Below are 16,940 nucleotides of genomic sequence, written 5' to 3'. Positions count from 1 at the left end.
TTTGAAAAAGCCTCACTTAAAGTCTTCGTTTTTCTTTTTGCCCCGGTTTCTAAGTGTCGATCATTCCTTATAAAGTGCCATGCGACATTGTAGTGCCACACTGTAGGTGCTACAGAATGGAAGTTACTACAGGGCAAAAGTAAGGACTGCAGATGCTGGAGATCAGAGTCAAGATTAGCGTGATGCTGGAAAAGCACAGCCGGTCAGGCAGCATCCAAGGAGCAGGAAAATCGATGTATCAGGGAAAAGCCCTTCATCCTGAAACGTTGATTTTCCTGTTCCTTGGATGCTGCCTGACCTGCCGTGCTTTCCCAGCACCACGCTAATCTTGACTCTGATCTCCAGCATCTGCAGTCCTTACTTTCACCTAGTTGATTTTAACCCCGGAAGTTATTACAGTCACTCCTGCCGCTTCCAACCTCCCATTCTTCTTGTGTCACAAGGTTTTTGTTTTACACATTTGGAGGACACGGGTGTCTCTGATTGGGCCAGCATTTATTGCCCATCTGAAAGTGCCCAGAGTCAGCCCCATTGCTATGGGTCTGGAGTCACATGTAGGCCAGACCGAGTAAGAACAGCAGATTTCCTTCCCTAAAGGACATCAGTGAACAGATGGTTACATGGTTTGCCATGAAGCTAGATTTCTATTTGAGTTTTTTCTGTCTCAGTGGAATTCAGATTTCACCATCTGCCATTTTATGAGTCAATACCTCCAGAGCAATAATGGGATGCTGGAGAAACTCAGCAGGTCTGGCAGCAATTGTGAAGATAGACATCGAGTTAATGTTTTTTGTGACTATTTTGACTGTTCTTCAGGAGTGGACCAGACCATTGATCCCCAGAGCGTTAGCCTGGGGACTCTGGGTTGGTCATTCTGTGACATTGCAACAATGCCTCCGCCTTCGCTAACAGCCTTCTGCCAATATATCATTCCTGCTTTGTCTAGTTGTCCTCTAATGTCTCTCGATTCTTTACCCCAACCCCCGCAACCAGCAGCCCCCACCTCACCTCTTTGTATCTGCACCCGCCTCCAATCAAACCTCCTGCTTAAGCCCCACCCCATATAAAATCATACAGTGCAGAATCCGCCCTTCAACCCATTGAGTCTGTAATGCTAAAAACACACTGCCACCTGCACTAGTCCTGCTTTTCCGCGGCTGGCCCTTACCTTATTGTTGTGACATTGCCAAGGGGCTTCAAGGCTGTGGAGCTGGAGCGTGACCAGTGGCTGGAGCACGGGAGGACAGTGACCAGTGGCTGGAGCATGGGAAGACAGTGACCAGTGGCCAGATCAGGGAGGACAGTGACCAGTGGCTGGAGCACGGGAGGAGAGTGACCAGTGGCCAGAGCAGGGTGGACAGTGACCAGTGGCTGGAGCGCAGGAGGACAGTGACCAGTGGCCAGAGCAGGGAGGACAGTTACCAGTGTCTGGAGCGCAGGAGGACAGTGACCAGTAGCTGGAGCATGGGAGGACAGTGACCAGTGGCTGGAGCGCAGGAGGACAGTGACCAGTGGCTGGAGCACGGGAGGACAGTGACCAGTGGCCAGAGCAGGAAGGACAGTGACCAGTGGCTGGAGCACGGGAGGACAGTGACCAGTGGCCAGAGCAGGGAGGACAGTGACCAGTGTCTGGAGCGCAGGAGGACAGTGATCAGTGGCCAGAGCAGGGACGACAGTGACCAGTTGCTGGAGCACAGGAGGACAATGACCAGTGCCGGGGCATTGGAGGACAGTGACCAGTTGCCGGAGTAGGGAGGACAGTGACCAGTGGCTGGAGCACAGGAGGACAGTGACCAGTGGCCGGAGCACAGGAGGACAGTGACCAGTGGCCGGAGCAGGGAGAACAGTGACCAGCGGCCGGGGCAGGGAGGACAATGACCAGTGCCTGGAGCACAGGAGGACTGTGACCAGTGGCCGGGGCATTGGAGGACAGTGACTAGTGGCCGGAGCATGGGAGGACAGTGACCAGTGGCCGGAGCAGGGAGGACAGTGACCAGTGGCCGGGGCATTGGAGGACAGTGACCAGTGGCTGGAGCACGGGAGGACAGTGACCAGTGGCCGGAGCATTGGAGGATAGTGACCAGTGGCAGGAGCAGGGAGGACAGTGACCAGTGGCTGGAGCACGGGAGGACAGTGACCAGTGGCCGGAGCACGGGAGGACAGTGACCAGTGGCCCGAGTATTGGAGGACAGTGACCAGTGGCCGGAGCAGGGAGGACAGTGACCAGTGACTGGAGCACGGGAGGAGAGTGACCAGTGGCCGGAGCAGGGAGGACAGTGACCAGTGGCTGGAGCAGGGAGGACAGTGACCAGTGGCCAGAACAGGGAGGACAGTGACCAGTGGCTGGATCATGGGAGGAGAGTGACCAGTGGCCAGAGCAGGGAGGACAGTGACCAGTGGCCAGAACAGGGAGGACAATGACCAGTGGCCAGAACAGGGAGGACAGTGACCAGTAGCTGGAGCATGGGAGGAGAGTGACCAGTGGCCAGTGCAGGGAGGACAGTGACCAGTGGCCAGAGCAGGAAAGACAGTGACCAGTGGCCAGAACAGGGAGGACAGTGACCAGTGGCTGGAGCAGGGAGGACAGTGACCAGTGGCCGGAGCACGGGAAGACAGTGACCAGTGGCCAGAGCAGGGAGGACAGTGACCAGTGGCTGGAGCACGGGAAGACAGTGACCAGTGGCCAGAGCAGGGAGGACAGTGACCAGTGGCCAGAACAGGGAGGACAGTGACCAGTGGCTGGAGCACGGGACGACAGTGACCAGTGGCCAGAGCAGGGAGGACAGTGACCAGTGGCTGGAGCATGGGAGGAGAGTGACCAATGGCCAGAGCAGGGAGGACAGTGACCAGTGGCCAGAGCAGGAAGGACAGTGACCAGTGGCCAGAACAGGGAGGACAGTGACCAGTGGCTGGGGCACGGGAGGACAGTGACCAGTGGCCAGAGCAGGAAGGATAGTGACCAGTGGCTGCAGTAGGGAGGACAGTGACTAGTGGCTGGAGCACGGGAAGACAGTGACCAGTGGCCAGAGCAGGGAGGACAGTGACTAGTGGCTGAGCACGGGAAGACAGTGACCAGTGGCTGGAGCAGGCGAGGACAGTGACCAGTGGCCAGAGCAGTGACGACAGTGACCAGTGGCTGGAGCACAGGAGGACAGTGACCAGTGCCGGGGCATTGGAGGACAGTGACCAGTTGCCGGAGCAGGGAGGACAGTGACCAGTGGCTGGAGTACAGGAGGACAGTGACCAGTGGCCGGAGCAGGGAGGACAGTGACCAGTGCCTGGGGAACAGGAGGACAGTGACCAGCGGCCGGGGCAGGGAGGACAGTGACCAGTGGCTGGATCACGGGAGGACAGTGACCAGTGGCTGGAGCAGGGAGGATAGTGACCAGTGGCCGGAGCATGGGAGGACAGTGACCAGTGGCTGGAGCAGGGAGGACAGTGACCAGTGGCCGGAGCACGGGAGGACAGTGACCAGTGGCTGGAGCAGGGAGGACAGTGACCAGTGGCCGGAGCACGGGAGGACAGTGACCAGTGGCTGGAGCAGGGAGGACAGTGACCAGTGGCCGGAGCATTGGAGGACAGTGACCAGTGGCCGGAGCAGGGAGGACAGTGACCAGTGCCTGGAGCACAGGAGGACAGTGACCAGTTGCCGGAGCAGGGAGGACAGTGACCAGTGGCTGGAGCATTGGAGGACAGTGACCAGTGGCTGGAGCAGGGAGGACAGTGACCAGTGCCTGGAGAACAGGAGGACAGTGACCAGCGGCCGGGGCATTGGAGGACAGTGACCAGTGGCTGGAGCACAGGAGGACAGTGACCAGTGGCCGGGGCATTGGAGGACAGTGACCAGTGGCCGGAGCACGGGAGGACAGTGACCAGTGGCTGGAGCAGGGAGGACTGTGACCAGTGGCCGGAGCACGGGAGGACAGTGACCAGTGGCTGGAGCAGGGAGGACAGTGAACAGTGGCCGGAGCAGGGAGGACATTGACCAGTGCCTGGAGCACAGGAGGACAGTGACCAGTGGCCGGGGCATTGGAGGACAGTGACCAGTGGCCGGAGCACGGGAGGACAGTGACCAGTGGCCGGAGCACGGGAGGACAGTGACCAGTGGCCGGGGCATTGGAGGACAGTGACCAGTGGCTGGAGCAGGGAGGACAGTGACCAGTGGCCGGGGCATTGGAGGACAGTGACCAGTGGCCAGGGCAGGGAGGACAGTGACCAGTGGCCGGAGCATGGGAGGACAGTGACCAGTGGCCGGAGCACGGGAGGACAGTGACCAGTGGCTGGAGCATTGGAGGACAGTGACCAGTGCCTGGAGCACAGGAGGACAGTGACCAGCGGCCGGGGCTGGGAGGACAGTGACCAGTGGCCGGAGCAGGAAGGACAGTGACCAGTGGCCAAGGCATTGGAGGACAGTGACCAGTGGCTGGAGCACGGGAGGACAGTGGCCTGCGGCTGGTGTGGGGAGGACAGTGACCAGTGGCCAGAGCAGGGAGGACAGTGACCAGTGCCTGGAGCACAGGAGGACAGTGACCAGTTGCCGGAGCAGGGAGGACAGTGACCAGTGGCCGGAGCATGGGAGGACAGTGACCAGTGGCCGGAGCAGGGAGGACAGTGACCAGTGGCTGGAGCATTGGAGGACAGTGACCAGTGCCTGGAGCACAGGAGGACAGTGACCAGCGGCCGGGGCTGGGAGGACAGTGACCAGTGGCCGGAGCAGGAAGGACAGTGACCAGTGGCCAAGGCATTGGAGGACAGTGACCAGTGGCTGGAGCACGGGAGGACAGTGGCCTGCGGCTGGTGTGGGGAGGACAGTGACCAGTGGCCAGAGCAGGGAGGACAGTGACCAGTGCCTGGAGCACAGGAGGACAGTGACCAGTTGCCGGAGCAGGGAGGACAGTGACCAGTGGCCGGAGCATTGGAGGACAGTGACCAGTGGCCGGAGCAGGGAGGACAGTGACCAGTGCCTGGAGCACAGGAGGACAGTGACCAGTTGCCGGAGCAGGGAGGACAGTGACCAGTGGCTGGAGCATTGGAGGACAGTGACCAGTGGCCGGAGCAGGGAGGACAGTGACCAGTGGCTGGATCATGGGAGGAGAGTGACCAGTGGCCAGAGCAGGGAGGACAGTGACCAGTGCCTGGAGCACAGGAGGACAGTGACCAGTTGCCGGAGCAGGGAGGACAGTGACCAGTGGCCGGAGCATTGGAGGACAGTGACCAGTGGCCGGAGCAGGGAGGACAGTGACCAGTGCCTGGAGCACAGGAGGACAGTGACCAGTTGCCGGAGCAGGGAGGACAGTGACCAGTGGCTGGAGCATTGGAGGACAGTGACCAGTGGCCGGAGCAGGGAGGACAGTGACCAGTGGCTGGATCATGGGAGGAGAGTGACCAGTGGCCAGAGCAGGGAGGACAGTGACCAGTGGCCAGAACAGGGAGGACAATGACCAGTGGCCAGAACAGGGAGGACAGTGACCAGTAGCTGGAGCATGGGAGGAGAGTGACCAGTGGCCAGTGCAGGGAGGACAGTGACCAGTGGCCAGAGCAGGAAAGACAGTGACCAGTGGCCAGAACAGGGAGGACAGTGACCAGTGGCTGGAGCAGGGAGGACAGGGACCAGTGGCCGGAGCACGGGAAGACAGTGACCAGTGGCCAGAGCAGGGAGGACAGTGACCAGTGGCTGGAGCACGGGAAGACAGTGACCAGTGGCCAGAGCAGGGAGGACAGTGACCAGTGGCCAGAGCAGGGAGGACAGTGACCAGTGGCTGGAGCACGGGACGACAGTGACCAGTGGCCAGAGCAGGGAGGACAGTGACCAGTGGCTGGAGCATGGGAGGAGAGTGACCAATGGCCAGAGCAGGGAGGACAGTGACCAGTGGCCAGAGCAGGAAGGACAGTGACCAGTGGCCAGAACAGGGAGGACAGTGACCAGTGGCTGGGGCACGGGAGGACAGTGACCAGTGGCCAGAGCAGGAAGGATAGTGACCAGTGGCTGCAGTAGGGAGGACAGTGACTAGTGGCTGGAGCACGGGAAGACAGTGACCAGTGGCCAGAGCAGGGAGGACAGTGACTAGTGGCTGAGCACGGGAAGACAGTGACCAGTGGCCAGAGCAGTGACGACAGTGACCAGTGGCTGGAGCACAGGAGGACAGTGACCAGTGCCGGGGCATTGGAGGACAGTGACCAGTTGCCGGAGCAGGGAGGACAGTGACCAGTGGCTGGAGCACAGGAGGACAGTGACCAGTGGCCGGAGCAGGGAGGACAGTGACCAGTGCCTGGGGAACAGGAGGACAGTGACCAGCGGCCGGGGCAGGGAGGACAGTGACCAGTGGCTGGATCACGGGAGGACAGTGACCAGTGGCTGGAGCAGGGAGGATAGTGACCAGTGGCCGGAGCATGGGAGGACAGTGACCAGTGGCTGGAGCAGGGAGGACAGTGACCAGTGGCCGGAGCACGGGAGGACAGTGACCAGTGGCTGGAGCAGGGAGGACAGTGACCAGTGGCCGGAGCACGGGAGGACAGTGACCAGTGGCTGGAGCAGGGAGGACAGTGACCAGTGGCCGGAGCATTGGAGGACAGTGACCAGTGGCCGGAGCAGGGAGGACAGTGACCAGTGCCTGGAGCACAGGAGGACAGTGACCAGTTGCCGGAGCAGGGAGGACAGTGACCAGTGGCTGGAGCATTGGAGGACAGTGACCAGTGGCTGGAGCAGGGAGGACAGTGACCAGTGCCTGGAGAACAGGAGGACAGTGACCAGCGGCCGGGGCATTGGAGGACAGTGACCAGTGGCTGGAGCACAGGAGGACAGTGACCAGTGGCCGGGGCATTGGAGGACAGTGACCAGTGGCCGGAGCACGGGAGGACAGTGACCAGTGGCTGGAGCAGGGAGGACTGTGACCAGTGGCCGGAGCACGGGAGGACAGTGACCAGTGGCTGGAGCAGGGAGGACAGTGAACAGTGGCCGGAGCAGGGAGGACAGTGACCAGTGCCTGGAGCACAGGAGGACAGTGACCAGTGGCCGGGGCATTGGAGGACAGTGACCAGTGGCCGGAGCACGGGAGGACAGTGACCAGTGGCCGGAGCACAGGAGGACAGTGACCAGTGGCCGGGGCATTGGAGGACAGTGACCAGTGGCTGGAGCAGGGAGGACAGTGACCAGTGGCCGGGGCATTGGAGGACAGTGACCAGTGGCCAGGGCAGGGAGGACAGTGACCAGTGGCCGGAGCATGGGAGGACAGTGACCAGTGGCCGGAGCAGGGAGGACAGTGACCAGTGGCTGGAGCATTGGAGGACAGTGACCAGTGCCTGGAGCACAGGAGGACAGTGACCAGCGGCCGGGGCTGGGAGGACAGTGACCAGTGGCCGGAGCAGGAAGGACAGTGACCAGTGGCCAAGGCATTGGAGGACAGTGACCAGTGGCTGGAGCACGGGAGGACAGTGGCCTGCGGCTGGTGTGGGGAGGACAGTGACCAGTGGCCAGAGCAGGGAGGACAGTGACCAGTGCCTGGAGCACAGGAGGACAGTGACCAGTTGCCGGAGCAGGGAGGACAGTGACCAGTGGCCGGAGCATGGGAGGACAGTGACCAGTGGCCGGAGCAGGGAGGACAGTGACCAGTGGCTGGAGCATTGGAGGACAGTGACCAGTGCCTGGAGCACAGGAGGACAGTGACCAGCGGCCGGGGCTGGGAGGACAGTGACCAGTGGCCGGAGCAGGAAGGACAGTGACCAGTGGCCAAGGCATTGGAGGACAGTGACCAGTGGCTGGAGCACGGGAGGACAGTGGCCTGCGGCTGGTGTGGGGAGGACAGTGACCAGTGGCCAGAGCAGGGAGGACAGTGACCAGTGCCTGGAGCACAGGAGGACAGTGACCAGTTGCCGGAGCAGGGAGGACAGTGACCAGTGGCCGGAGCATTGGAGGACAGTGACCAGTGGCCGGAGCAGGGAGGACAGTGACCAGTGCCTGGAGCACAGGAGGACAGTGACCAGTTGCCGGAGCAGGGAGGACAGTGACCAGTGGCTGGAGCATTGGAGGACAGTGACCAGTGGCCGGAGCAGGGAGGACAGTGACCAGTGCCTGGAGAACAGGAGGACAGTGACCAGCGGCCGGGGCATTGGAGGACAGTGACCAGTGGCTGGAGCACAGGAGGACAGTGACCAGTGGCTGGAGCACAGGAGGACAGTGACCAGTGGCCGGGGCATTGGAGGACAGTGACCAGTGGCCGGAGCACGGGAGGACAGTGACCAGTGGCTGGAGCAGGGAGGACTGTGACCAGTGGCCGGAGCACGGGAGGACAGTGACCAGTGGCTGGAGCAGGGAGGACAGTGAACAGTGGCCGGAGCAGGGAGGACAGTGACCAGTGCCTGGAGCACAGGAGGACAGTGACCAGTGGCCGGGGCATTGGAGGACAGTGACCAGTGGCCGGAGCACGGGAGGACAGTGACCAGTGGCCGGAGCACAGGAGGACAGTGACCAGTGGCCGGGGCATTGGAGGACAGTGACCAGTGGCTGGAGCAGGGAGGACAGTGACCAGTGGCCGGGGCATTGGAGGACAGTGACCAGTGGCCAGGGCAGGGAGGACAGTGACCAGTGGCCGGAGCATGGGAGGACAGTGACCAGTGGCCGGAGCAGGGAGGACAGTGACCAGTGGCTGGAGCATTGGAGGACAGTGACCAGTGCCTGGAGCACAGGAGGACAGTGACCAGCGGCCGGGGCTGGGAGGACAGTGACCAGTGGCCGGAGCAGGAAGGACAGTGACCAGTGGCCAAGGCATTGGAGGACAGTGACCAGTGGCTGGAGCACGGGAGGACAGTGGCCTGCGGCTGGTGTGGGGAGGACAGTGACCAGTGGCCAGAGCAGGGAGGACAGTGACCAGTGCCTGGAGCACAGGAGGACAGTGACCAGTTGCCGGAGCAGGGAGGACAGTGACCAGTGGCTGGAGCATTGGAGGACAGTGACCAGTGGCCGGGGCAGGGAGGACAGTGACCAGTGGCCGGAGCATGGGAGGACAGTGACCAGTGGCCGGAGCAGGGAGGACAGTGACCAGTGGCCAAGGCATTGGAGGACAGTGACCAGTGCCTGGAGCACAGGAGGACAGTGACCAGTGGCCGGAGCAGGGAGGACAGTGACCAGTGGCCAAGGCATTGGAGGACAGTGACCAGTGGCTGGAGCACGGGAGGACAGTGGCCTACGGCTGGTGTGGGGAGGACAGTGACCAGTGGCCGGAGCAGGGAGGACAGTGACCAGTGCCTGGAGCACAGGAGGACAGTGACCAGTTGCCAGAGCAGGGAGGACAGTGACCAGTGGCTGGAGCATTGGAGGACAGTGACCAGTGGCCGGAGCAGGGAGGACAGTGACCAGTGCCTGGAGAACAGGAGGACAGTGACCAGTTGCCGGAGCAGGGAGGACAGTGACCAGTGGCTGGAGCATTGGAGGACAGTGACCAGTGGCCGGGGCAGGGAGGACAGTGACCAGTGGCCGGAGCATGGGAGGACAGTGACCAGTGGCCGGAGCAGGGAGGACAGTGACCAGTGGCCAAGGCATTGGAGGACAGTGACCAGTGCCTGGAGCACAGGAGGACAGTGACCAGTGGCCGGAGCAGGGCGGACAGTGACCAGTGGCCAAGGCATTGGAGGACAGTGACCAGTGGCTGGAGCACGGGAGGACAGTGGCCTACGGCTGGTGTGGGGAGGACAGTGACCAGTGGCCGGAGCAGGGAGGACAGTGACCAGTGCCTGGAGCACAGGAGGACAGTGACCAGTTGCCAGAGCAGGGAGGACAGTGACCAGTGGCTGGAGCATTGGAGGACAGTGACCAGTGGCCGGAGCAGGGAGGACAGTGACCAGTGCCTGGAGAACAGGAGGACAGTGACCAGCGGCCGGGGCATTGGAGGACAGTGACCAGTGGCTGGAGCACGGGAGGACAGTGACCAGTGGCCGGGGCATTGGAGGACAGTGACCAGTGGCCGGAGCACGGGAGGACAGTGACCAGTGGCTGGAGCAGGGAGGACAGTGACCAGTGGCCGGAGCACGGGAGGACAGTGACCAGTGGCTGGAGCAGGGAGGACAGTGACCAGTGGCCGGAGCAGGGAGGACAGTGACCAGTGCCTGGAGCACAGGAGGACAGTGACCAGTGGCCGGGGCATTGGAGGACAGTGACCAGTGGCCGGGGCAGGGAGGACAGTGACCAGTGGCCGGGGCATTGGAGGACAGTGACCAGTGGCCGGAGCAGGGAGGACAGTGACCAGTGGCTGGAGCACAGGAGGACAGTGACCAGTGGCCGGAGCAGGGAGGACAGTGACCAGTGGCCAAGGCATTGGAGGACAGTGACCAGTGGCCGGAGCACGGGAGGACAGTGACCAGTGGCTGGAGCAGGGAGGACAGTGACCAGTGGCCGGAGCACGGGAGGACAGTGACCAGTGGCTGGAGCACGGGAGGACAGTGACCAGTGGCCGGAGCATGGAGGACAGTGACCAGTGCCTGGAGCACAGGAGGACAGTGACCAGTGGCCGGGGCATTGGAGGACAGTGACCAGTGGCCGGGGCAGGGAAGACAGTGACCAGTGGCCGGGGCATTGGAGGACAGTGACCAGTGGCCGGAGCAGGGAGGACAGTGACCAGTGCCTGGAGCACAGGAGGACAGTGACCAGTGGCCGGAGCAGGGAGGACAGTGACCAGTGGCCAAGGCATTGGAGGACAGTGACCAGTGCCTGGAGAACAGGAGGACAGTGACCAGTGCCTGGAGAACAGGAGGACAGTGACCAGCGGCCGGGGCAGGGAGGACAGTGACCAGTGGCCGGAGCAGGGAGGACAGTGACCAGTGCCTGGAGCACGGGAGGACAGTGGCCTGCGGCTGGTGTGGGGAGGACAGTGACCAGTGGCCGGAGCAGGGAGGACAGTGACCAGTGGCCAGAGCAGGAAGAACAGTGACCAGTGGCTGGAGCACGGGAGGACAGTGGCCTGCGGCTGGTGTGGGGAGGACAGTGACCAGTGGCTGGAGCATGGGAGAACAGTGACCAGTGGCTGGAGCAGGGAGAACAGTGACCAGTGACTGGAGCACGGGAGGACAGTGACCAGTGACTGGAGCACGGGAGGACAGTGGCCTGCAGCTGGTGTGGGGAGGACAGTGACCAGTGGCATTAATTCTCTGAGGTGTTTATTGGGTTTACCCCTTAGCAACTGACCTGGCTTGAACCAAACCACATCAAGAAACCTACTCAGGCTGTGCACAGGGCTGTAGTGGAACAAAATTTGACCCTGATTAAACATTAAGGAGGCATGAAGAGAGGGTGAAGAGGCAGGTATTAAAGAGGGTGAGAAGGATGGAGAATGGGGAAGCGGCTGAGGGAGAGAATTCCGCAGCTTAGGGCCTCAGTAAGATCGCAAAGGTACAAGAAAGGAACTCAACACCCTCCCAAAATTAACATCCATTTTGTCCTCCCCAAATTAAAAAAAGGTGTTTAAAAATCTGGGGTATTAAAAAAGCTGGTCCGAATGAGACCACGTCGATTGTTGTATAAACCCATCTGGTTCACTAATGTCCTTTAGGGAAGAAAACTGCCATCCTTACCTGGTCTGGCCTACATGTGATTCCAGACCCAGACCAATGTGACTAACCCTTAACTACGCAATTAGGGTTGGGCAATAAATATGGTGCAGCCAGCCACACCCTCATCCCATGAATGAATTTGGAAAAAATAACTAAGTATTTACATCCTCTTGTCGCCCATTTCCCATTGCCTCAGCCAATAGCAACAGTCACCGTGGCAGAGATAGAGAGGTTAAGGACAGAAGGTCAGAGGTCAGGGACCATACAGCTGAAAGCAAGAGGGCAAGATGGGTGGCATGATGGAATCTCAGGAGAGTCATAGAATCATGCAGTGCTGTGGAGGCCCTTTGGCCCATCAAGTCTGTACTGTCAAAGCTACACTAAATCTATTCGATTCCCACATTCCAGCACTAGGCCCAAAGCCTTGAATGTTATGGCACTTCAAGTGCTCATCCACTTATGTTTTAAGGTTTGTGAGGTTTCCTGCCTCAAACCCCCCCTCCCAGGTGGTGCATTCCAGATCCCCATCCTCCAGATGATTATCTTTTACCTCAAATCCCCTATAAACCTTCACTTTAAAATTAAAAATTACACAACACCAGGTTATTGTCCAACAAGTTTATTTGGAAGCACTAGCTTTCAGAGTGCTGCGCCTTCATCAGGTAGCTGTGGAGCAGTATAATAAGGCACAGAATTTATAGCAATAGAACCTGGATTGTTCAAAATATAATTTCAGTTGCATTACACTATAATCTTTTTTGCTAGAAATTCTGTGTCTTATGATCCTCTTCCAAAGCTACCTGATGAAGGAGCAGCGCTCCAAAAGCTAGTGCTTCCAAATAAACCTGTTGGACTATAACCTGGTGTTGTGTGATCTTTAACGTTGTACACGCCAGTCCGACACTGGCACCTCCAAATCATGACTTTAAAATTACGCTTCCTCATTATTGACCCTTCACCTGAAGAGAAAAGTGGCTTTCTATCCACCTGTCCTTTCCCCTGATGACCTTATATCCTTCTGTCAAGAACCACCCACCCTGAACCTTTTCTGCTCCAAAGAGAACAACCTGAGCTTATCCAGTCTCTTCAATGCTCCATCCCAGGTAACATTGCGGTGAATTTCCTCTGACCCCCCTCCAGTGCAATCACAACCCCATTCCTGCTTTTCCACCCTACCCTTTGATCCTTTTAGCCCCAAGTACTATCCCCAGCTCCTTCTTGAAATCATACATCTATTTTGGAGACAGCGAACTCGAAAGACTCACCGCTCCCTGAGTGAAGAAATTTCTCCTCATTTCCATCCCAACCTATTTGCCCCATAACCTTAGACTGTGATTCCCGATTCTGGACATCCCCCACCCTACCCCCACGATCCCAGCATTGGGAAAGTGGGTTTAGCGTGAATGGATCAGCACATACTCAATGGATTGATGGGTCAATCCTGTGCAGTATGACAGGGCTTTAGGGGTGGGGTAGTGCGTGAGGGGCAACGGTTACAGTCTCACAGAGAAATGCAGCCATCCCTCTTACCTGGGTGAGTGCCAACGCTCCGACGTTGGCCACACTGGAAGACGTTGCGGTGATCCCTCCCAAGAATGCGCCAACGCAGCTTCCCAGTCCCTCCAGGAAAATCCCCCGGTTAACAGCATCTCGAGGGGGGTGCAGACAGCCCATTACCTTCGCACACATCACGTAGCACCCCAGCGAACCGATACTGGTGCCCAGCGCCATGATGACTCCGGTGTAGGTTGACCGGACGTTGATCGTAGGGGCACCCCACTCGCCTGGTGAAAAATCGGAAAGTCAACATTTCCTGAAAACAGCTTTCACAATGGCAAGAGCTCCTAATCTGCTCCACAGCCAATAAAGGGCTTTCTTAGAGGTGTGGCCACTGTTACCAGAGATCAGGATAAGGGCTAGCAGATTTAAAAGAGAGAGATGAGGAGAAATTATACCTCTTAAGGAACCATGGAGTCACACACCGCAAAAACAGATACTTTGGCCCGACTCATCCAAACTAATTAGGTTGAAGTAATAAAGGCCGCTATCCCATCACCAAGTCACCCTTTATTTACATGTACGTGACACTGATCCAGCTCCCTCAGAGCCAGCTCTGAGAGACAACAGAACCTCTAACCCTCCTGTTTATTTATTTTTTTCTTTTTTTTCTTTTTTACCTGTTTATATCTGTCAGCGAGGGCTCCCTGATTGAGTGGGTTAACAACTCCAATCAGGGAACTCATGTGCTATGAGGTCCCCCTGGCTGACCCCATTACAATCACTACAATGCTTCCTAAACTGAACTCGTCCCATTTGCCTGCATTTGGCCCCTATCCATCTAAACCTCTACCTTATAGTGTAGGAGACACAGGGACACGGTAATTTAGAGCTGAAAATGTGTTGCTGGAAAAGCGCAGCAGGTCAGGCAGCATCCAGGGAACAGGAGAATTGACGTTTCGGGCATAAGTCCTTCTTCAGGAATGGCTTGAAGAAGGGCTTATGCCCGAAATGTCGATTCTCCTGTTCCCTGGATGCTGCCTGACCTGCTGCGCTTTTCCAGCAACACATTTTCAGCTCTGATCTCCAGCACCTGCAGACCTCACTTTCTCCCCATGGTAATTTAGATCCAGATAGATTTCTTTACGTTAGTACTGAGTTAAAGGGTTACAGAGGACAAGCGGCAAAGTGATTTGAAGCTGAGGTGAGCTTATTGAAGAATGGACAGACAGGAGGCTGGAAGAACACAGCAAGCCAGGCTGTATCAGGAGATGCAGAAGTATAATAGACCAGAAACATTGACTTCTCCACCTCCTGATGCTGTGTTCTTCCAGCCTCCTGTCTGTCTATCTTGGATTCCAGTATCTGCAGTGTTTTTTTTTAATCTCTATTGAATGGTGGAGCAGGCTCAAAGGGCTGATGGTCTACTCCTGCTCCAAATTCTTGTCTTTTCACATTCTTCTGACATGCAGAGTGCTGTTTATACCAAATCCTGTCTATGACAATGATCAGGAGAAAGTGAGGACTGCAGATGCTGGAGATCAGAGCTGAAAATGTGTTGCTGGAAAAGCGCAGCAGGTCAGGCAGCATCCAAGGAACAGGAGAATCGACGTTTCGGGCATAAGCCCTTCTTCAGGAATGAGGAAAGTGTGTCCAGCAGGCTAAGATAAAAGGTAGGGAGGAGGGACTTGGGGGAGGGGCGTTGGAAATGGAAGTGGACAGAGGTCAAGGTGAGGGTGATAGGCCGGAATGGGGGTGGGGGTGGAGAGGTCAGGAAGAAGATTGCAGGTTAGGAAGGCGGTGCTGAGTTCGAGGGATTTGACTGAGACAAGGTGGGGGGAGAGGAAATGAGGAAACTGGAGAAATCTGAGTTCATCCCTTGTGGTTGGAGGGTTCCTAGGCGGAAGATGAGGCGCTCTTCCTCCAAGTGTCGTGTTGCTATGGTCTGGCGATGGAGGAGTCCAAGGACCTGCATGTCCTTGGTGGAGTGGGAGGGGGAGTTGAAGTGTTGAGCCACGGGGTGGTTGGGCTGGTTGGTCCAGGTGTCCCAGAGGTGACAATGACCAGTCAATCTGACTTTGTTTGTTTAGGGTATGCCTCATGCATAGCTAATGTCCCACAGACAATGAGGAGACCTTCCCCCCCCCACCCCCCCACCCCTCTACTCAGGCCTTCGTCAAACAGAAACATGGGACTTTCCATGTTCACCCAAGTGGCTCCGATCTGAGAGACTGCAACCCTGACCGAGCAGCACTCCCTGAGTGGGAAGGCAGAAGGAAATTCGATGACGTGATATTCCAACATGATCACAATCGAGTTCTGCTGGCGGGAGAACCCCCTCCACAGAAATCAACATCAATGTGAATTTCACCACTTTCCTCATTTCCTCTCCCCCCATCTCACCCCAGTTCCAACCTTCCAGCTCAGCACTGTCTCCATGACTCCTATCTTCTTTTCCACCTATCCACTCCAACCTCCTCCCTGACCTATCACCTCCATCCCCTCCCCCACTCACCTATTGTACTCTATGCTATTTTCTCCCCACCCCCACCCTCCCCTCATTTATCTCTCCACCCTGCAGGCTCCCTGCCTCTATTCCAGATGAAGGGCTTTTGCCTGAAACGTTGATTTTCCTGCTCCTTGGATGCTGCCTGACCTGCTGTGCTTTTCCAGCACCACTCTGATCCAAAACTGAATATCAGTTTGTTTGGTTCACACACAGAGTATCCCATCCGCATTCGTCGTTCAGGGGTCACACTGCATGGAATTCAGAAACTGACACGAGTGAAATCTACGTTTGGACCACATCAGGGCCCTGTCGATGTGTCTCCAGTGCAGAGTCAAGAGTGCGGTGCTGGAAAAGCACAGCAGGTCAAGCAGCATCTGAGGAGCAGGAGAATCGGCGTTTTGGGCAAAAGCCCATCATCAGGAATGAGCCTCATTCCTGATGAAGGGCTTTTGCCTGAAACGTCGATTCTCCTGTTCCTCGGAAGCTGCCTGACTTGCTGTGCTTTGCCAGCACCACAATCTCGACTCTGATCTCCAGCATCTGCAGTTCTCACTTTCTCCTGTCTCCAGTGCAGATCAAGATGCAGTGAAAAAACTCTTGTGGGGACCAAATTAAGATTGCAGTGTCCTTCCAAAAAAATGCCCCAGTGTATGTGGAAAGATTTCATGTGCTGTGATACTAAGATAAAACAACTGGTGAACCTGTTGGAAATCTAAATTTTTTTCTTTATTTTGTACAGGGGATGTGGGTGTCACTGGCTGGGCCCAGCATTAATTACCTCTCCCTAGTTGCCCCTTGAGAAGGTGGGGGTGAGCTGCCTTCTTGAACCGCTGCAGTCCATGTGCTTTGGGTTGACCCCCAATGCCCTTGGGGAGGGAATTCCAGGATTTTGACCCAGCGACAGTGAAGGAACGGTGATATATTTCCAAGTCAGAATGGTGAGTGGCTTGGAAAGGAACTGGCAAGAGGGTGGTGTTCCTATGTATCTGCTGCCCTTGTCCTTCTACGTGGAAGTGGTCCTGGGTTTGAAAGATCTTTGCTGAATTTCTGCAACACATCTTGTAGATAGTACACATTGCTGCTACTGAGTGTCGATGGTAGAGGGAGTAGATATTTGTGGATGATTTTTTTTGATGATTTGATTTATTATTGTCGCCTACCAAGACATAGTGAAAAGTACTGGTTTGCATACTAACTAAACAAATCATACCTTACATCAGGGTAACAGAACAGAGTGCAGGATATAGTGTTACAGCTACAGAGAAACCATTTATTTCATTCATTCACAGGGTGAGGGCATCACTGGCTTGGCCCGCATTTATTGCCCATCCTTAATTGCCCAGAGGGCAGTTAAGAGTCAACCACATTGCTGTGGGTCTGCAGTCACATGTAGCTA

The 16,940-nt window shown here is 57.3% G+C and overlaps 1 protein-coding gene across 1 annotated transcript in view; it reads right to left on the bottom strand.

The window, feature by feature from the left end:
• The window catches only part of slc23a3 (solute carrier family 23 member 3), a 140,462-nt gene that overhangs the window by 67,518 nt on the left and 56,004 nt on the right, over positions 1–16,940 (bottom strand). Inside the window, exon 8 of the mRNA XM_087989351.1 lies at positions 13,069–13,322. Within this exon, the coding sequence (XP_087845477.1) occupies positions 13,069–13,322 (254 nt within the window). The remainder of the gene's footprint in view (positions 1–13,068; positions 13,323–16,940) is intronic.

This window comes from Chiloscyllium plagiosum, unplaced genomic scaffold (assembly GCF_037043375.1).
Source record: "Chiloscyllium plagiosum isolate Xiang-an unplaced genomic scaffold, Cpla_swu_hap1 HiC_scaffold_7, whole genome shotgun sequence".
In the NCBI taxonomy this organism is placed as follows: domain Eukaryota; kingdom Metazoa; phylum Chordata; class Chondrichthyes; order Orectolobiformes; family Hemiscylliidae; genus Chiloscyllium; species Chiloscyllium plagiosum.
The sequence above is the reverse complement of the archived record's forward strand: the minus strand, read 5'-3'. Positions and strand labels throughout refer to the sequence as shown.